At 50.9% G+C, this 20,743-nt stretch overlaps 1 protein-coding gene across 7 annotated transcripts in view; it reads left to right on the top strand.

Moving 5' to 3' along the window:
- Positions 1-20,743, top strand: part of NTM (neurotrimin) — a 403,323-nt gene that overhangs the window by 381,811 nt on the left and 769 nt on the right. For 2 of the 7 annotated variants that reach the window (XM_068554507.1, XM_068554511.1), the window contains 4 exons: positions 1,033-1,153; positions 6,658-6,809; positions 9,905-9,940; positions 15,140-15,172. In XM_068554507.1, coding sequence (XP_068410608.1) covers positions 1,033-1,153; positions 6,658-6,809; positions 9,905-9,940; positions 15,140-15,172 — 342 coding nt within the window. Of the gene's footprint in view, positions 1-1,032; positions 1,154-6,657; positions 6,810-8,447; positions 8,478-9,211; positions 9,705-9,904; positions 9,941-10,928; positions 11,071-15,139; positions 15,173-20,743 lie in introns of those variants that run through there. The other 5 variants (XM_068554510.1, XM_068554508.1, XM_068554512.1 and 2 more) reach the window with 5 other exon arrangements.

The raw sequence follows: 20,743 nt of genomic DNA, 5'->3' as shown, positions 1-20,743 counted from the left end.
ATTTTGGTTTCTGTTGCAATTCAAACCTAATTAACACAAAGCGCTTTAAGCAGCAAGGAAACAGGTGTAACAATGATACCATTTTTGTACCCTACCACGATTTATTTTTAAAGTGACATAAGATGACTGAAGGTTAATAAAGATTAACCTAGAGAGTAAGGAAATGTAAGCAAAGGGAAAACCTATATAGGAAAATAAGTGAAATCTAGGGGGAAATCAGCACATAAAATTTATATGCCAAGGTGGTCAGATGCGGGTCCAGGATTTGGCTTCCAGCTCCTGAAGCAAAGAGGGGAAACATCATTTGGTTTGAGGTTTATGTCCACAAGATAAAAGCAAATTAGTTGCTTGGGAGAAACACTGCTTTTTCTGGTACTGAGACTCAAAAAATAACTTCACGTTAAGGTCTCCACAAATAGAGCACAATGACATCACATGCAATATCTCTGCAATAAACAGAAGGGCGAGTTGGTTGTGGCTCTTTCTCACAATGCATTTCAGTGCAACTGCCGGCATTGTCAAGGGCAGTTTGACAAAGCCTTGGAATGAATGCAGGCCAAGTACTTAGGTCTAGTCGGTCCGGCTGGATTCAGGGGTCCAGCGTAGAACACCTCCAAGAGTGACGGATCTGTGTATCCTTCAGGCAATTCTCCATGAGTATTATTTCTTGCAACTGAGCTTTTGATGGAAATTGAATAGTTCAAGGTTATATACCCTGGCAAGAACCTGGTGTGCGGACAGTCTGTAGGGCTGATTAAAGGTGCTGACTGTCAACCCATGGGGTAGAGGGTCGATGGGGTGGCTACATCCTATGAAAGTTGAAAAGTTTAAACAGGAAGTATGCCTGAATACCTGGTCATTCCACCTCTGTCCAGAGGGAAGCAGAAGCAGTATATGTGAGCTTTTCCTTAGAACAATATGGGATGGTTTCATTCCCCGGCACATGGTGGAGACCAGAGGTAGAGCAGGGCATGAAAAACACAGTCAGTGACTGAGGCATTTGAGATGCTATGGGATGTCTTCTCTCTGCAGATCCTCCATATATTTCAGAAGCTAAGGGGACAGGTGTCCCCGTGGGACAGACGGGGACGCTGCAGTGTGAAGCCTCCGCGGTTCCCTCGGCAGAATTCCAGTGGTACAAGGATGACAAAAGGTAAGGCTCCCTCCCCCTCCCCGCAAGAAGAAGAAAGCTCTTCCAGGTTCCTGCCTGATTCCACAGGGATGCAAATGGATTCCTGCAAAGTCCTCTCCTGAACTCCTCCTACCTATGAGGGAGAAACAATACACAAACAAGCCTTTTCTTGATATTAATGAACTTCAGCTATGTTTGTGATGTTGCCGTGCAGAACTGGCACTCACCCACCAACAAGCCTGAGAAAAACTATTTTTTAAGGGAAGCAAAATCTCAAAGGAAAGGCCACTAGGAGCCTGTGAGTTTTTTATAGGCCCAGAAAATAATGTGTTCTGCCTGCAGCTATTTTTAACACCTTCTCAGGCTTGCATTAAGGCGTCAGGAAGGAATGCTCCCGGGCACTAAGTTAGCTGTGTCTGAGGACTCCCGTCCAGTTCCAGCCACTCTCAGGGGTGGTACATGAAAGCGTCCGTGACCCGAGTGAGCCTCCCTTTGTGCCCGGCTTGTATTTCACTGCAGGAGAAAAGAGAGGGGCCTCTCCCATCCCCTCCTATTGTTGCAGCTGCCGTCAGGATGTTTGTCATGATCACTGAAGATTGTCACCATGAGGAGTTAGCAAATGGCACGTTAGCACAGGGTTCAGTGGCTCCGGGGACCAGGCAACGCGTGATTGCTGTTATCAAAGAGCTGTTTTCAGGCGGATGAACGGCAAATACATGTGCAAGAGCTGTCCATGGTCAGAACACATTCGTAAAAATGGGGAGGGGGGCGATACAAAAAAGTCCTGAGGTGTATGTGGGGTAGAGGAGGAGGACAGAGTGACGGAGGCTGAGAAGCTGAGGGAAAAAAGCAACAAAAAGGGAAACTTTGGGAAGGAGAGCAGGTGAGCAATTCCAGGCCAGGACTCATGCCGGGAGAGACCCAGCTGCTGCCTACGCGTCTCAGAACATCTCCAGTGCCTTGGGATTCTTTCCTGAAGAGACCAGGAAGTGTTCATAGCAGCGCTACTTACAATAGCCAAGACATGGAAGCAACCTAAGTGTCCATCAACAGATGAATGGATAAAGAAGATGTGTTGCATATATACAATGGAACACTACTCAGCCATCAAAAAGAACGAAATAATGCCATTTGCAGCAACATGGATGCAGCTAGAGATTATCATACTAAGTGAAGTAAGTCAGACAGAGACAAATATCATATGATACCTCTTATATGTGGAGTCTAAAAAAATGACACAAATGAACTTATCTACAAAACAGAAATAGACCCACAGACATAGAAAACAACCTTATGGTTACCAAAGGGGAAAGGGGTGAGGGATAAATTAGGAGTCTGGGATTAACAGATACACACTACTATATATAAAATAGATAACCAACGAGGACCTACTGTATAGCACAGGAAACTATACTCAATATTTTGTAATAACCTATAAAGGAAAAGAATCTGAAGAAGAATATATGTATATAAATGTATAACTGAATCACTTTGCTGTACACCTGAAACCAACATAACATTGTAAATCAACTATACTTCAATAAAAAATAAGTTTAATAAAAGAGGCCAGACACCAAGAGCTCCTCCAGTCTCTGCATCAACCCCTGAACTTTGTTTAGAACCAAGTTGCTTAGTCAGAGGACCCATTGCACATCATCATAGGCCTTCCCAGTGAGAAGCAGAACTTTTTCAGTTTTAGGTACCAATTCTGGCAGCAACTTAGGTGCATTGTATGTGTCTAGCCCATTTTGTAGATGGAAGTACTGAGACAGAATGAGGAAAACCAAACTCAGGGAGAGATAAGAAGAAATAGCTGGCTTTCCTCCTTTTTTTCCAAGAAATCAGAATCAAGCAGAAGGGAATAGTATTTTCCCAATAAATAAACATGGGTATCTTTCTTTGAAATCCGGCTTCCTTTTTCCTCCTTTTTATCCTTTCCTTTACTAAGAACAAAAGTGAGACGTGAAGGTCCAGTATCAGAAAACAAAACAAAACAAAAATCTATTGAGCTCCAGGGTAAATTCCTGAACTTTCCGTGGCCTGGGCCTTCATGAAAATGAATCAGCTGCCTCCTGTTTTTCTAATTCTCTATGGGACGAAAATGTGAGCAAAATGTAGAAGAAACAAAATCTTAAAATACGTGGAGGAAAGAAGATTAGCCTTTAGGCAAAAATGGCCAGTGGTGGGTGGAGGAAGAGAGAGCTTGCTGCTGCGTCACGGAGAGCGGGGCTGCAGGCTTCACCCAGGAGGAGAGAGCCCGGCAGCATCACCGTGGTGGGCAGCGGCTTTCAGAGCCCCTGGCTCAGGCGCCTCTGAGTCCTCCTCTGTCTGAGTCCTCACGGCAGCTCCTTTTCTCTCCTTTAGTAGATTCCGCTCGGTTTCCCATTTGCCGCTCGTGTATTTATTCCCCTGTGTAAATGGGAGGGGAATGGGAGACCATGGAATGCAGTTGTCTGTCCTCCTGTCACCCAGCTCTAGAAGAGCATCTCTGCCTCTGAAGTCTTGTCACTGCCTGACCTTCCTGGGCCTTCGCAGGTCACCTCGTCCAGGTGACCTTCGCAGGTCACCTCCTCCAGGCAGGTCTCCCAGGGCAGATTGCACCTGCCTGGGGGCAGACCAGCTCTAACCTAGTTCACATTCCTGGTGAGCTGAGGGGATTTCTGAGGCAAATCAAAGGAGTCTATGTGATGGGGGCAGGCAGTTTTCTCAGAATTCAGGGTAGAAATCTGTCTTGACTGTGTACTAGCCACTCGCCACCTGCCACCACCGTGGGTGCCATCGATCAAAGGGAGAGGGAAGGGAAGCCTGTCCTTAATAAGGGCCACTCATCCACAGGACTCCAGGCTTTGAAAAGCATTAAGAAGCTGAAGCCTGGTAGTGATGCCAAATCTGGCCTCTGTACCCCAACACTGAAGTACATCTCAGAGACAGAGTTTGGGGTGAAGTAGAAAAGAATAGCTTTATTGCTTTGCCAGGTAAAGGGGGCCGCAGCGGGCTAATGCCCTCAAAACTGTGTGTTCCGCCCTGGAGTGGGTAGTGAGGAGTTTTATAGTGATGGTTCAAAGAGGGCGTGGTCAGCTCGTGGTCATTCTTCTGATTGGCTGGTGGGGAGGTAAGTGGGAGTCGGCATCATCAACCTTTTGGTTCCAACTGCTCTGGGCCCTACATGCTTGTGGGCAGCACACAGGGGGTTTCAGTATCTGCAAAGCAGCTGACGTGCATCCCCTGCGGGGGCACCAGGACCCTGCCTCACGGCTGCACTGTGGTTTCTCCACTGCTCCTCCCCTGTCTCTGCAGCCCCTCCCTTCCCTGATTAGCATCTGTTTGAACTGCTCATTGGAACTCAGGGAAGGTCATGGAGGCTGAATGAAGTCTATTTCCTACAAACAAGAAACAGGGGACACAGAAAGGCTTTTGTGCCCAGGAGCACCCCCGGGTCCTGCTTGGTTTCCGCAGTGGTGTGGGAGGTGTGTGACCACACGTGAGGGTCATCCCAGAAGCTGCAAGGCGCTGCTGAGTACCGCGGGCCGCCCTACTCTGCTTTTAGCTAAAGACATTTCCGAGCTGTCAAGCCGAACCTGCTCTGGGTAAGTGTCTCTCCCCACCGCAGAGCTGAAATCTAGTTCACAGCTTGCTTCTGACGTGAAGGCTTCCTCCCCAGCCCAGGGGTGGCCTCAGGATGGCAAATGGGATCAATATGCTCGGCGAGCTCAGAGGAGCCTCCTGGCAGGGGGGCTTCAGAGCCTTCTCTGAACAGCACCCCCTGGAGGACCAGCGTCTACAGAACAAGCTGGAAAGAGAACGGTGGTGTCTGGCCGCACAGCCGGACACCTCATTCGCTGTGGATTGTGCCCACATTTGAATGAAGTCCCTGGACTCAGGCCGGCTCGCCGGCCCTCGCTTATCAGAGACGAAGGTTCGCAGATGGAAAGCTACGGAATGGAAAGCAAGGCAGGTTCCTTCAGCCCCACTCTGACTCCCCCGGAGACAGACGTTGGGTTAGGACTGAGGCCAGGATCCTGCTCTTCTCATCACGGAGGTCGTGAGTCTCGGCGAAGGAGAGAACCATCCTGGCCTCCTGCAGAGACAGCACCTTCAGGTGATGACCAAACAGCGGACATCTCTGCCGAAAACGTCCTGTGGCCCAGGGACAGGCAGGAGTTCGCAGTGTCTGACTCCGCAGAAATATATTATTTCAAATAACATTTTATGGTTTACAGAGCATTTTCTCATCATTGTCCTGCTGGGCTTTACTTTCTATTTCTGCCTTGAATATTGTCTTTCTCGGTTTGATGACTCCAACGCCAGCCATTTGCTCCAATTTGTGTCCCACAGGCCTGTCCACATACGCGATCATCTTGACATATTTTACTGTCTACACGTCCTGCTCCAGCCAGGCCCTACACAGGCAGCTGACGCTGTGACCAGTTCCCTGAGATCCTCCATTCAGAAGGATGATTTTCCCCACTAGTATTTCTCTTTCTTGTAGCATAGACTCAGCTTCTGGACAGGGAAGTCAAATTATTTCAGGGAAAGTAAAAAGTTGGCTTAAAGCCCATTTTCCAAAATAGGGCATTCAGAGTTTTTTAAAAAGAAGAGGGCTGGTCTCATAATTTCCATGCAGACATGTAAGTTCGATAGGAATTGCTACTAACAGCCTCCAAAGGTGGGGGATATGGCCCTACCAACCTCCAACGCAGTTTTCTCCTTTCCCTCTCTGTCTGCCCTGTAATGGTGTCTGTGCTTCTAATAAGCGTGCCCGGCTGTCCTCCCCACTAACTCTCCGTGGCTTTTAGCTAGTGGCCCCGGCTGTCGGGATGAGCCCTTGTGGCACACTGGACTCCATGATGGGGTGAGGCAGCTCGGGGAGACAGTCCTGGCCACGTAGGGCCGTATTCTCAGGCATCTGTAATCTCCTCCAGGCTGAGTTGCTATAATACTCTGGACAGATCACCACTCCCAGGCCCTTCAGAGTCCCCTAACGTAAAAACGATCCCCGATTCTTTAATCCTAATCACAGCCAAAAATAAGGTATTACCTGTAGAATGCCTCAGGTTCTTAAGGGATAATTTTATCACTCAGGGGCTTGAAAAACATTGCTCTTTCAAACCCCTCAGCTTCTCCTCCTCTTTGAAGACCGAGCTTTTCGCTTTCCCAGGTGTCATCATCGTCACCGCCGTCGACGTCAATCACGTCCACAATTCCGAGCACCGACCGCGCGAATCCTGTTGGGCTGAGTGCACACAGCTGGCACGTTATATTTGTTGAAGGCACCTGCCTTCAGAGAACTTCACTATCTTCATAGGGAGACGGATATCTGCACTGTGCCAGGAAATGTCTCCAGGCACACACCTAAAACAGAGAAATGCATTTATACGTGTGATTGTGGCCAACTTGTTGTGTAGTTGAATGCAAAAACATAAGTGATTATAGGGATGACAGAAAGGGGGCAGAGGGAAGGTCATTAATTCCAGAGTCTCTCTCCTTCCTTTTTCTCTTTTTGGTCTGTCTCTTGTTTGTCTCAGGCTGGTTGAAGGAAAGAAGGGGGTCAAAGTGGAAAACAGACCTTTCCTCTCCAAACTCATCTTCCTCAACGTCTCTGAACATGACTATGGGAACTACACGTGTGTGGCCACCAACAAGCTGGGCCACACCAACGCCAGCATCACACTGTTCGGTGAGACGGAGCCGCAGGCTGGGCAACGAGAGAGGGAGGGGCGTGTGGAGGAGGGGGGCAGGAGGGAAGGGCAGCGGGGGCGTGGAAGAGAGTCAGGGGTAGTTAGGCAGGGGTGGGTGAGAAGGGCAAGAAAGGAGGAAGGAGGGGGAGAGAGAGAGAGAGAGGGAGGGAGCCAGCACACGTATGAAAGTAGACACCAGGTGTCATTCTGTACTAGGAAGAATCCTGATATCAGAGAAAAGGATTTGAGGATACTGAAGTGACATTGCATTTTTCCCCTCGGTATCTCCTGAACTGACTGTGGTTATTACAGTTGGGTCTAATAGTCAAGAGCCCAGAGAGGAACACGCACTATTTCCATACTTGTTCCCTGGATGAGTGTGAAATGTTACCATTTCTGAAACTTCTTCTGGCCATTGGGACGTAAGAGAAGCTGCATTGTATTTATAAAAGTAGAATCACGGGCCTTGGGATCCTGAATGCTGTTAGTGCTAGAGGAAGAATTAACATAGAAAATGAGTGTTTCCCGAGTTCTCCATTTGTGTCCAAGGGTGTTGTCTGAAGGGATCTGTCCAACCAAGTCCCCATCCGGACAGAAGTCCCATAATCATTCATGCATTAATTCATTCAGTCGCTATTTATTGAGGACTAATGCGTGCAAGGCAAACTGCTGTGCCTTCATTACATATCCGGCAACTGTACTGGTGCCAGAAACAAGGAAAGGAAGCAAGTAAACAAGCTGCCTCTTAAGACCCCCGACGTCTCGCACCTCTATGGGTAGAACAGCTACACAGAAGTGAGTCTGGATGCCCGAGCGCATCCGGCATCTGTGATGGGTTCCATCCCTGGGTAGAGGCAGATTCTCCCCGCAGCCCACAGGGTTAATCTCTGGTTGCTTTGGGGGCAAATCCCTCCAGGCCCCAACAAGTTCAGTTAGCTTGGAATTTTTCAAGTCTGGTCCCCCGTCAACCATGTTAACAAGCACTCTTGAATGTTACAGGGAGGGAAAGGTGAGGAAGTTAGCAGAAAATTGGCAGGAACCTAGATCCTTTTTATTCTGAGGACCCCCAGATAGTTCCAGAGCTTCAAGTAGCGCCACTCCCCCTGCCCTGCCAAATCCTCTCCACGGCGCAGTGGACCCAGCCTGCCCCGATAGCCCACCTGCGCTGCTCCACTGTCCCATCTCGATTTCCAAATCACATTCCATTTCCCTTTCACCCAGCATGTAAAGCAAAGCCCAGCTTTATCCAGGAGGGCTGGGAAGGGGAAGCCTGCCCTTGATCCCAGAGCTGGCAGACCTGAATGGGCAGAGCTGTGATTAGAGTGATTGATGTGTCTCACGCCTCCCACACAGGGCCACTCATCATGGCCCCTCACATTTGTCAGCCTTTCGGCTTTTTGACCGGTGTCTGTCTGCATGAACACAAGGACCATGGTTAGGAAGGGGCAGCCCCCTCCTTCCCTTGCCTTGCAAATCCAAGGTTCCCCCTGAGTTCCCTGCTCTCCACCCGTAGCCTTCCTCGTTCCTGTAAACAATCTCCCTCCTCCTTTGACCTCTTTCCTCTTCCAAATCAGATGCATGAAATGGTTTTGCAATTGGCTTTATCACTGCTAATTCCCTGGCCTCTTCCCCTTAAGCCATCTAAGATGAGAAGAGAGAGAAGAAGCAAACTTTAAGAGTGAAATCCTGGCATTTGTGACAAGCAATGCAGTGAAGCATGTGCCATAAATCTGCTCCTTTCCGCAGACCCGTGTTTGGCAGTTACAACCTCTGCCCGCATCCCCCACCGGTCTGTCAGCATTCATGTCACCCTGTGTATCATTTGGGACAGTCCTACAATTGCCAGCTTCCTGGAGTACAGGGGGCCCTCTAAAAACATGTGTTAAAAACTGATAGTATGGATTCAGATAAGTTTAGAAAGCCTGGGTCCAACAAAGATGAACGGGGCCCACGTGGGAATGTTCTTTAACACGGGAGGTCTCAGAGCCTTTACACACTAAATCTCTAAGAGGGAGAAGAAGTTTGGAGCATTTTTCCAAATTTAATCAAACAGAAACCAAGTTTTTAGCCTCATTTGAGAGAGCATTTCTGAGGAGCCCATCACAGCAATGCCACCTGGGGGACATAGTACCACGAGGCTAGGAAATCCCGTTAACAGGCAAGATGGGCGTTTCCACCGCATCAGCTCTGCTGTGGCTGGTCCACAGAGCGCGGCCCCTAAACTATTGCCACCCACTATCAGTAAGACCTCTTGACAAATATAAATGTATTGGGGAGTTTCCCATGTCATTTCCTATTATCAGAAGACTCGGCTCAGAGCCATCAAGCCGACTTGAGCAGGTTGGAAAGCAGCGTTTACTTTATGCGAATATACTTTGTGATTAGGCTCCTTCTCCTGTAGCATCAGAGAGCTGGCTGAATTAGCATCATTTTGCCACCAACCTGCACATAAGCTGTACACATGACCTGACGTTGAAAAGTGAGGGATGCTGGTGCTGGGAGATGCCCATCAGGGTCAGTATCTTTGAGGTACTTAAGCCAAACAGGGCATGGGTGGTCCTTCCTATCAGGAACCAGTAGGGTTCTGAGCACCTTGTCCCTAAGGTTCCAGAGGCCGCAGGGGACCAGGAGAGTTCAGCCCCTGTGATCCTGAATCACAGAGGCCCCTGGGAGGACCTTGCTCCTGCCGTGGCGCCATAAGGACCAGACATTCCTGAACTAGGTCTTCCAAAACGAAACAGTGTGGGTGTGGATGTGACACAGATCTCATCTGGAAAGGGACTTTGGTCCTGTGTTACCAAATCAGCACCGCAGCTCAGCACAGACCCGGAGTCCGTGCCCCCTGCGCTGGGGTGCGTACGCATGGCCAGCCCCTCACCTTCCGACCAGGGCATCCTGTGTGCACGCACCCCGCCTTTCAGCGTTCCTCTTGTCCTACCACCTCTGGTTTTTGTGTCTCCTTTTGTTTCTCCATCCCTCCAGAAATGTGTGTGAAAGACAGTATACAAACTATATATGACCAATATATAGCTACTGTATATAATATATGTGTTTGTTTTCATTTTTCTCTCCTGTATATCCCCACCTGATTTAGAGCTAAGTGAGCCTACAAGCTCAACTTTGTTACAAGGTCAGTATCCCACCCACCCCCGCTGTCTGGGTTCTCTCCTCCCCGCTTTCTCCCGGAACCCCCTCCCCACCCCCTGCCGTGCATCACCCAAGGCTCCTGTCTGTACAGGTGCTTAGTGAATGGCAGCAGAAGCTAAGGAGGTTACTGGGAGCCGATGAAACTCCAAGGATAGCCCCCTTTTCTCCGCTCGCCTTGCCCACCTCCCCAGAAGGGCTGGGAGGGGAAAGGAAAGGAAAGGGCACTAACTTCTCAAAGCCCGGAGATCTGATGGAGGCAAAAGGCTGAACCAACAGGCAGAGAAGTCCACCCACTGAGCAGTTTTCATAACAAGAGTCCCGTTGACAGCCCAGCCATAGAGGCAAACATCCCGTGCAGGGAGATTCGGATGGTCCTGAAGCTGCAGCAGCAGGTTCACGGGGAGGGTCTCCGGGAAGGAAAGGGGGGCAGGTGCACCTGCGGGATCCTCGGCAGCAGTGACCTGGAGCAGACGCCACTGAGCTCTAATCCAGAGCCCAACTTCTGGGTGCTCTGCGTGCTTGGGCAGCTCAGGAAACATCGTTCAGACTCAATTTCCTCTTCTGTGACATAGAATTGATCTGCCTTACCTATCTGAGAGCTGTTGCAGCCTTCAACTGAGAGCATGTATTAAAAAGGCTTTGAAAATCGCCAGGTGCACGTTAGATTGTTGGAGTCCGGACTCCGGATACAGGGACCTCCCCATGTCACGACACAGGGGTTCATGAACTCATTTCTCAAGCCCTCTCCCCATCCCCTTTCCACCTCTTCCACTCCAAGTCCTCCCCACCCCCCCATGTGACACCTGCATCTCTCACCTCTTTTTACTCAGACCTTCACATTTTCACCAGCTCCCTAGCCTAGCAAAAGTGATTCATTTAGACTGTGACCAAACATTTGGGCCGGAGTGGGCCCAGGCTGAGTGGTAGAATCAAACCCATGCTGTGTGTGCTGTTTATGCTTTCCTCCTAAGGACCGTGCAGACCCTCAGAGAGCCCCGCAGGAAGGCAGCTGTGACAACAATGACGGGAATGTCTTTTCCCACCTTCCACCTACCCCCCGATCCTTCTCATCCCACCTGTTCACCTGTTCACATTGCACAGACAATCACCGGACGATGGCGTTAGACTTGGAAGGCGGGGCAGGGGACGGAAGAAAATGAATTATATGGGAAGCTGTTTGACATATGCGGAAGAATGCTTTTATCGTGAAATGGTTCAGTGATGCATTATTCACCTTAGTGATGTAGGGCACCCTGGCGATAGACCGCAAAGGGGAAAATGAAACAAAGAAAAAGGAATAAAAGTGAAGTCAATGGAAGTGTCCAGGTTCAACTTGATTCAACTTAACGTTTATTGAACCCCTGGGCAAGGCGTATCCGCAGATCTCAAAGAGCGTTAGAAAAGTAGCTAAGGGCATAAATGGTAAAAGGGACGTGTGAGAGACAGGACGTAAAGCAGAAGATGCTTCGCAAGGGACTTTGAGAAGTGACTCATCTCATTCTGATCACTGAGATCTTCACTCTCAGAGGGAAAGCGACTTTTAAAACAGGGAGTGGCTGCTAAGGAGTTAGAATTCCACCGAAGGTGCCCTCAAGGGATGGAGGGGGCACGTCCCACGCTAAAGCCAACAGTAACCAAACTGACCGGAAACAAACAAATCACCACCTGATACTGAGCGTGGGACGGGAGCAGAGGATCCACCTGCTGACACAGAGCTGAGCATTCCCACCTGCTCTGCTGGCCACTGAGCCTGGGGCAGGGCCTGCATGCCAGCTCTCTACTCTGATTCTACTGTGCTCCCACCCTTCACCTTCTTGTCGGGCGCAGGGCAATGGGTCCAGGCCAGAAGTTGCAGCTGGTAGAAACCTGGAACATTCCAAGACTTGGATTAGTGTGGTCTTCCGTGCAGCTGTTGGACTCTTGTACGGCTCAGGAGTATTTTAGAGAAAATAGATCTTGCTCCTGGGGTATTTCTCTCATTCATCTGCGTGTGTGCGCGCGCGTGCGTGTGTGTGCGCGCGCGCGTGCGTGTGCGCGCGCGCGCGCGCGCGTGTGTGTTGCTTTTTCCTCCTCCTTTTCTAGCGGCCCATATAATAGAGAGCTACCTCTTTTCTCAGGGAAGTACTCCCAGGCTATGCTCTGCTCACCTCCAGTGGATTTCCGCGGACAAGGAACGCTTGCCTTTAAGAGACGTTCCAAGCTATTTTGCTACTTAATATCCGGATGGTCTAGAAAGATTCAGACAGGAGAATTTCACTCCTTCTCAGCATCTTCTGCCACCCTTGAAGTATTTCTCTGCTCCCTTTCTGCAAACACAGCAGATTGCATGCCCCCCTCTCATATTAATATCTGGTGGTGCGGGACTCTTGCCGTGATGACTAAGGACTCAGGGATACACCGCCACGCCTCACTCCCTACCTCACAGGCAAATGTGCCAGGGGCGCACTGCAAACTCAGCGGCTCGGTGGCTGTTCATTTCCCATCCTCTGGTCCTTTGTCTTTTATCTCCTGGGCAACGAGTCAGATTTGATGGTATCAGTGGGCTGGGAAAGGTTGGCTGATTAATGCCTGCGAACCTTGCAGTGACCATCAAATCATCTTATTAAAGAAGGCGGAAGTCAGTCAACTCTGTGCCTCAGAAGGAAACAATTGCAGTGGCAGAGATGATCTGTTTTCCCTACAGAGGATGCAAGATAGTTAATTAAGGACAGCCACCCAGCAGTGAGCAGTTCTATGGCACGTGTGTCTAAATACAGAAGGTACCAAAAAAGATCCCTTCGCGCTGTTTCTAGAAGGTTTATTTGTCCTGTAGAACCATCCTGGTGTGAAACCAGCCCCGCCCCACCCACCAGAATCAGACAGCAGCCCTGTGCCCACCTAGGTACTTGGATTCAGCTGGGCTTGGTGGCAGAAGGATCACTTCATGGCTTGACCAGAGATATTAACTTGGAGGCTTAAAGGGAGCAGTTCTTTTTTTGTTGTTTCTATGTTATTTTTCTTTCATTTTTCTTTCTTTTTTTCCCACTCTAGCTGGCTTCACCTTAATGCAGCAACAAAAAGATCACACATTTCAGGCTAGCTCTTGGTGAGAAAAATACATGCTTAGATTTGAGGGATTGTTGTCTTTGTCGATAGCCAAGGGTTAACGCAAAGCCCTGAGCTCAGGGCTCGTACATGCTTGGAGGTTCGAAGAGGCTCTCGCTCCCGGAAGCTGGGCCCAGTGGTGATGATAGCACCTCATGATGATAAACATGATGTAGAAACAGTTTCTACATCTCTTCTTAGAACCAAATCATTGGTAATCAAATCACCAATGGTAACCAAGTCACACAGGGAGTGGGCTGGAGCTCAGCAGGAGGTCTCCAGTAACTATAAAGAATGCCTTGGTTACATTTCCCTCCTCACTGTGGTGAGATACATGAGTGGCAGAGGGGTTGAAACATTGCCACCTGGAAAAGCCCAAGGTCAAGTTCTAGGAAAGTCCAGAATGAGTGTCAAATAGCCCTTTACCCATGTGGACACGAAGGCATGATGACCTCGGAGATTCACCGGGAAAGGATCTGGATGGAACAGCTAAGCTGAAGCTGTTTTCAGGTCTTTGCCCTCATAGAAGATCACTTCTGGCTCCAGAGCACTGCAGGAGCGTGTGCTTTCACTGTGTTCCTCTTCCCGATAGTTCCAACAAGCCAGACCACCAGGTAGAACCCCTCCCTGCGCCCTCCCTCTGGCAGAGTCTAAGCCAGGCCCCCATCACTCTGTGGGCTGCCCTCCCTCACACGTGCCCTACTTTGCACCGCTTGTGGTTTGGGGGTGGAAGGCCATGATGCCTTGAGGACTCCAGGCATCTCTCTGCAGACGGTCCTCCTTCCTTCCAGTCACCTCTGTCCTGGTACAGGGAGGCTCAAGACAGTGGGGCCTGAATGAGACAACTCAGGGAAACAGCCCCTAGTTAAGCTCCTAGGCTGGGCCCAGTAATCTCTCCAAGGGACTGTCCTTGCTAAACGCACAGCAGACAGCATGGACCAGCGCTCCTGGCTTTTCTCTACCACCCTGACTGTACATCAGATCTTCTCTGAGTCACCCCTTTGATCTTTGATTTTAGATCCGCCCACGGAGTGGCTTCTCAGGGTTGCTGATGTCCACTTGGATCAAGATTTGCATCGTATCTCAGACGCCTTTAAAGAGTAGACTGAGAGCTTGAATGCACAGGGACATACCTGATTTTGGTCAAATGTTTTAGTCGAGTTTAGGCTGAGTTATTTCTGGGTTGTCTTTCCTTCTACATGCGAGGACCTTTGCACGGAGACTTGTATCACTTCGATGCAAAAGACTTTAATGTCATTTTCTTTTTTTCAGCTTTATTTTCCTTTATTTCAGGTATAATTGATGAGTAAAATTATAAGATATTTAAAGTGTGCACCATGGTGATTTGATACCCATATACACTGCGGAAGGATTTCCCACCCTCTGTATCCAGGGTGAACATGTGCAGAGGCCCCCAGCTAAAGATGGAGGTGAAAGATGAGAGGTCATCCCACTGCTGGCTGGTCAGCAGAACAGGCTCTGTGGATTGGCCTGAGAGCTTGAATTGGTGAATGAGGGTGTTTCCTGGGTCAGCCAGCAGAGAGGGGCTGGTGCCCAGCATTTGCACAGGTGGGTCCCAGCAGCAGGGATGCAGGTCTTATTGCCTTAGGTTGCTCCAGAGAGAGGAAGCCCTCTGGGCCAGCTTCCTGTAGTCTGAGTCATCAAGAGAGGTCAGCTATCAAAGGTCTGGGCTCCCCTGGTACGTGGAACCTCGCTCCCCAGTATTTCTAAGATGCACTGATAAATGCCAGTTAACTTTACATCTCAAACAGAGCTTGGCTACCTGCATTCAGATTGCTGTAGGAGGGCCTATTTGTATCAGCCAGTTTTATACTAAAACCTGCAGACTTCATCTAATTAGAGGATAGTCTGGTGGCCAAAGAGAGAAGTCACATCCTTCCCCGGCCCCCCACTCAACCTTTGGCAACTGACTTCCCAGCAAACCAGAGGGGTGCACGTCTGGGGGCTGGGCTGTGGTCAGAACAGCATGGGGGCTGGGCCAGAAGTTCAACCTCCTTCCCCAAAACCATCAGAGGGTAAAGTGAGTGTCTCTGGCTGCTCTCTGCCTTAACAGTGGCTTGTTTTTCATTTCTTTTAGAAGTCAAAACCACAGCTCTGACCCCTGGGAAAGGTTGGTATGCTTACCTTCCGGGCAGCTGCTGCCTTGGTGGGCTGAGGTGCACAAGACTCTTTGCCTTCTTGCAAGATGCCTTTTCTTCTGCACTAACCCCAGGAGGCAGCCCGGTGGGAACCGCCTGACCTTGGGCCAGCCCTGTGTCGATTCAGATTAACTGTCCCCAAGGACATCTGATTCTCCCCGGGTGCCTCCCCTGCAGAAGTCTAACTTGTCTTTGCTGCCAGCACTAATGAGGACCTGTCAGTGCCCAAAATAGCTCTATGTCTGGGCCCCTCTGTACCAGGCCCGCCTCTTTCCTTTGCACATGGATGCTCTAATGCAATGATCTTCTTAGACCTTGGCCTTGCATGCTGGCCTCTGCTTACCCCATTCTCTCTTTCTCTCTCTCTAACTTGGAGCTGGAAGGGAAGTGGCAGGAGGGAGGGGAAAGGGGAAGGAAGGGGGAGGTTCTTGGGTGAGTCACTTGGCTACAAATAAAATGCATCTTATTTGAGGCTTTCATTCCGTCCAGATGTTTCCGATGGATAATTGACACTCATCACAGTTCTCCGGGACCCTAATGGTCCTGGTGATTAGTCTCTGTAGGCCTCCAGAGCTCTATAATGAGATTGAGGCAATAAAGGCATTCCACGCAGAGTGGAAGCATGGCTGGATGAAGGGCAGAGACCTTTGCCCGTGTGGCCGAGTCACCGGGCAGATGGGCTGGGCTGTCGCTGTGGCCAGCCAGGGCTCTGAGAGGGCCTTGCTCCAGGAGCTTGGGATCCGTAGCTGCCCGGATGGCAGGTCCTCCTCTCATGGTGATCTTCCTGTGCCGCTCAGTGTGGGAGGGCCTGTGTGCTCCCCACCTTGACCCGTGCCCAGCGGGGCAGGTCCTGTGGCCTCACTCTCTGCTCTCTTCCTCACTGGAGATATGCAAGTTCCGCAGAGCGACAGCTTCGAGTTAGTGGAAAGATAATTGTATTTGGAGACAGAAGTCGAGGAATTGTATTTGGAGACAGAAGTCAAGGGACCTTGGGGAAGTCACTTAAGGTCTCCGAGGTTGAGTTTCCACACATGAGGGCAGGAGATAATAACCTTCATCTCCTACGTGAGGGGCTTTACGGGGCCGGAACCCCTTTCCAGTTGCAGGCCCTGCACCTGGAATTTTAACCAATATGGCTTTATTTCTGTGAATACCTTCCCTCAACCACAAGAATTTTCAGTGACTTTTATTGGAAATCGTTCGAAATAGGGGGGAAGGGTGTTCAGACGAGAAAATGGAGGTAAAGCCAAAGGCAAGGTAGGAGAGAATGTTTTGCTTTGTTTTTGGTTTGGTTTGTGGGTTTATTTCCAAGTAGAATCTTAAGAAAAAGGAAAACACAGAGACAGTAAGTATGGACATGTAGCACAGGTCACAATGTTCTGGTTCCTTCCTTCTTTCAACAAAGGTTTATTAAATACCTGTTGGGAGCCCAGCTAGGCACAGACCCTGCCCTTATGGAGCTCACAGCATAGGGGAAGAAATGCATGTGAGACACATAAAGATAATTGTAGGACAGGATGGTGCATATTTTGTTACTTTCTTTTTTTTTTTAATTTATTTATTTATTTATTTTTGGCTCTCTTGGGTCTTCGTTTCTGTGCGAGGGCTCTCTCTAGCTGTGGCAAGTGGGGGCCACTCTTCATCGCGGTGCGCGAGCCTCTCACTGTCGCGGCCTCTCTTGTTGCGGAGCACAGGCTCCAGGCGCGCAGGCTCAGTAGTTGTGGCTCACGGGCCTAGTTGCTCCGCGGCATGTGGGATCTTCCCAGACCAGGGCTCGAACCCGTGTCCCCTGCATTAGCAGGCAGATTCTCAACCACTGCACCACCAGGGAAGCCCCGATGGTGCATATTTTAATAGTGGGATGTGTATGGTGCTGTGGAAGCGAACCAGAGTAAGTCAAGGAAGGCTGCCTGGAAGAGGTGACTGGGGCCAGAATAGAACCTGGAACAAGGAGTGGGAGTGAGTCGTGTGAAGAGCATTTCAGGCAGAAGGGGCAAGGATGGGAATTAAATAAAATAGGCTGGAAGGTACACGCTCGTGTGCACACACGTATGTGTGGTGCACGCCTGCTGGTGGGGGTGGGGCGCGAGGCTAAGGAGGCAGATGGCAGGCGGACTAGGAAATGCAGTGCGTGTCCTACGGAGCAGCTGGGAGGTTTTGTAAAGGCTGAAGGAATCCAATCCATCAGTGGTCTGATCAGCTTGGAGTCACAGACACATCAGCCTGGAGTTGGCACAAGGAGTCAACCCGGGGGGTCCAGGCGCCCGTGGCAGAGAGCAGGTGCACGTCCTCTGAGAGGATGTGAGCAGACCCCGCCTCTGGGTTCTCCAGGGACCACCCCTGTTTCCTCCTGCAGGCAGCTGTGTCCAGGAGGGCGGCTGGGCGGGGCAAGGGGAGGGCACTGGGGGGGGGGGGGGGTGGGAGCGAGGCCAGGCTGGAAGTGGTGTCCAGGGGAGTGACAGCCCCGCGGACCCACCTTGGCCAGGGGGGTGGCCGCGGAACATCACACAGGGAGGGGCCCCGGCACACCCAGCGGCCTTTTCCTTTCTTCTCTGGGAGGAGTTCTCTGACAGGGAGCCAGGCCCCCTCCCCACAGGCCCCCTGCGTGCGTCCCAGGGCGCGGGAGGAGCGGGAGCAGTACCCGCGACCCAGAGCCCCTGCCGCGCAAGGCCGTTGCCAGGTTCCCCGGGCACTTTTGCCAGCTCCCAGCCGCCACCTGCGGGGCGTTGCGGACTCCGTGGCCGGCAGACAAGGTTCCTGACTTTTCTGAGCCGGTGATCAAGCCAGGCCCCTGCTGGGCTGTCTGCCTGGCACGTGCCTCCTTCATCCTCCTCCCTGGAGACGTCCGCTGGCCGGGCAGCCCAGAGGGGTGGAAGGCGGCAAGAGGCAGAGAGCATCTCCATGCGGGGACTGGCGACGTCCCCCTTCTCTTACCAGGAGCGGGGACGGCAGGGCTTTGCGGGGGGGGGGAGTGGGGAGCGGGTTTTAAAGCTGTGTGAGCCAGTGTTCAGGAGAGAAAAGAGGTGACAGAGGAGCCCTGTGTGAACAGACGCGTGTCTGTCCAGGCGCCATGAGCCGGGCGTGCAGGATGCGTTTGGCATCGCGCAGCAGTGGGCGCCTGGGGAGGGGTGCGGCCACCAACCCTCCCGTCAGACTTGGAACCCAGCTGCTCCCAGGGACTCAGAACAACCTCCCTGTCTCAGAGTTGGCCTCGGGCAGAGGCCGGGGTCTCCTGGAAGGATCCTGGAGCGGTCCAGAGAGGAAGGGCTTTCTCACAGGAGAGGAACGGATAACTCCTCGCTCTAGAAGCCCTGGGGCCGGCTTCTCTCCGGAGATTCCAAAGACTGCTGTATAGCTAGCAGTGACTGAATATAAAGGCTAGAGTTTCTGGTGGCGGTTTATATAGAAACATAGTAGGTAGATTTCAGAAGACGCAACCAATTGAATGGTCGACGATAAGCCAATCTGAACGGAGCTTCGTCAGGATGCTCCTTTGTCACGGGTATCCCAGTGGACCGGCAGAAGGAGAGCGTTCAGCTGTGTGTTGCCCAGACGTTCACCTCCCTGGCGGGCAGCAGAAGAGGCGTCTGCTGTCCTTCTCCTCAGGAGAACTTGCACTGCCAAGAAGTTCGGGCCTTGGGAGCGCTGCTGTTGGGGAGGAAGAAAATCTCCTCTACCCTTCTAGGCTCTTCTTGCCGGTCTAAGAATTAAATCGACATAAGACAGAGTAACGGGAGAAAATAAAGCAAACATTTACTAATATGTATACATGGAAGAGGCCTAGGAAAAGTGATTAACTCACCGAAATGTCCCAAACCCTCACCTTAAATACCACCTTCATCTAAAGACAAAAGAGGATGTTGAGGGACTTCCCTGGTGGTGCAGTGGTTAAAACTCCACGCTCCCAATGCAGGGGGCCTGGGTTCGATCCCTGGTCGGGGTATAGATCCCACATGCATGCTGCAACTAGGAGTTCGCATGCTGCAACTAAGACCTGGTGCAACCAAATAAATAAATAAATATTAAAAAAAAAAAAAAAAAAAAGAGGATGTTGGGGGTAGGGGCTTAGGACTTCAGAGGGAGGGGAGGCAATTCACATGGAGAAGGAAAGGCGGATGTTTGGTAGACAGTGATTTCTGGGCCAGGCAGGGAGATGGACACAGAGAGGAACAATAACTAACAGATTTTGCAGGTTCGTCCCTGTCTCCACACCCAGTTCACACTGTCGTTACCTATGGTAACAGCTCCCTTCCTGGTGCAGGTCTTCTTTCTACATTCTTTAGGTAGTTAGGGGGACGGGCAGAGTTTCTTCCTAAGTCTTTTGGGCCTTGATTGCTTTCAGCTGGAAATAATCTGCATGCCAAAGAGACATTTTGGGGTGACAATTTTGCTCCCCTGCAGTTTGAACCAGGCACCAGAGACACAGAGATTGGATGACCTGGTGCATTTCAAACTCCTAACTGTTTAGCCACTGGCCCAGGATCAGGGATTTGTCCCAAAGGTCTAAGGAATAAATCACAGGGGCAGTGCTTCCAGGCCAGGACTTCTAGGACTTGGAATGATTCCATATGGAATCAAGAAGCCTGATTTGATGCTGATCTGCATTAGCCAGAAGTGTCTCCATGTCCAGCATCCAAGTCAGGCAAGCAGGTTCTGGCTTTGACCCTTCAACCCAGTGAGGACATGGACTTGGGGGCGGGGGGGGGGACACCAGCTTTAAATGCCTCCATTAAATCCAATGCAAGAGCCTTCCAGAGCAAGTCCAGTCTGAGAAGATGCCCTGCTTCATTAGGTGCCTAATTCATCCGGGCATGCAAACTTGTGTGTACTGTTCCTGAATCATAGCTCCATTTATCACGGGCGTTCATGGCCACGGGGCTGAGGGAGCCACAAAGCTTATGCTTCAAATGATAGGGAAGCCGCTGGGGAATTGTATGACCTCATAGTTTTCTTGCCTCCCGACTGTGGCTCCATCTCAAAGAGTATCTGTGTGCAGGTCAGGCTGGTGTGTGCCTCTTAGGAGAATATGCCATCCGTCTCCCCCCCCCACAGACACACACCATGGCACGTTCTGCATCCCGGTGTCCATGGAAATCTTCCCTTCCTCCTGTGTACACGGCCAAAGGCCACCTGTCCCTTTGCTTCATCCCCCCTCCACCTCAGGCGAGCTGGTTTGGACCTTTCAAGCATGTGATACTTCAGCGAGGTCTGCTGTTACCTGATCCAGATGGGGGAGAGGCCAAGTGCGCTGCCCTGGGACCGAGTGATCGACAGAAGGGGCACCGAGGCCAGTGCAGCAGCCGCAGGGGACAGTTGGTGTGTCCAGCGACTCCCGTCCTGCATGACGGGAGGGTCACGTGAATGTTTAAGGCGGGCAGTGAGTGCCCAGAGGGATTGGACGCTGATGCGGAAAGGGCAGGGCTCTCGCTGTATCGCAGCTCTGTGTAAGGTGTTGATTAATCGGCCACTGTTTTCTTGAACTTGCCCCTGAGCCACGGCCTCAGCGTGTTCTGACAGCAGAGGAGTAGCAGGCACCTGCACGC

Source organism: Eschrichtius robustus, chromosome 11, assembly GCF_028021215.1.
Source record: "Eschrichtius robustus isolate mEscRob2 chromosome 11, mEscRob2.pri, whole genome shotgun sequence".
NCBI lineage: Eukaryota > Metazoa > Chordata > Mammalia > Artiodactyla > Eschrichtiidae > Eschrichtius > Eschrichtius robustus.
This window is presented reverse-complemented; position numbering and strand designations above follow the sequence as displayed.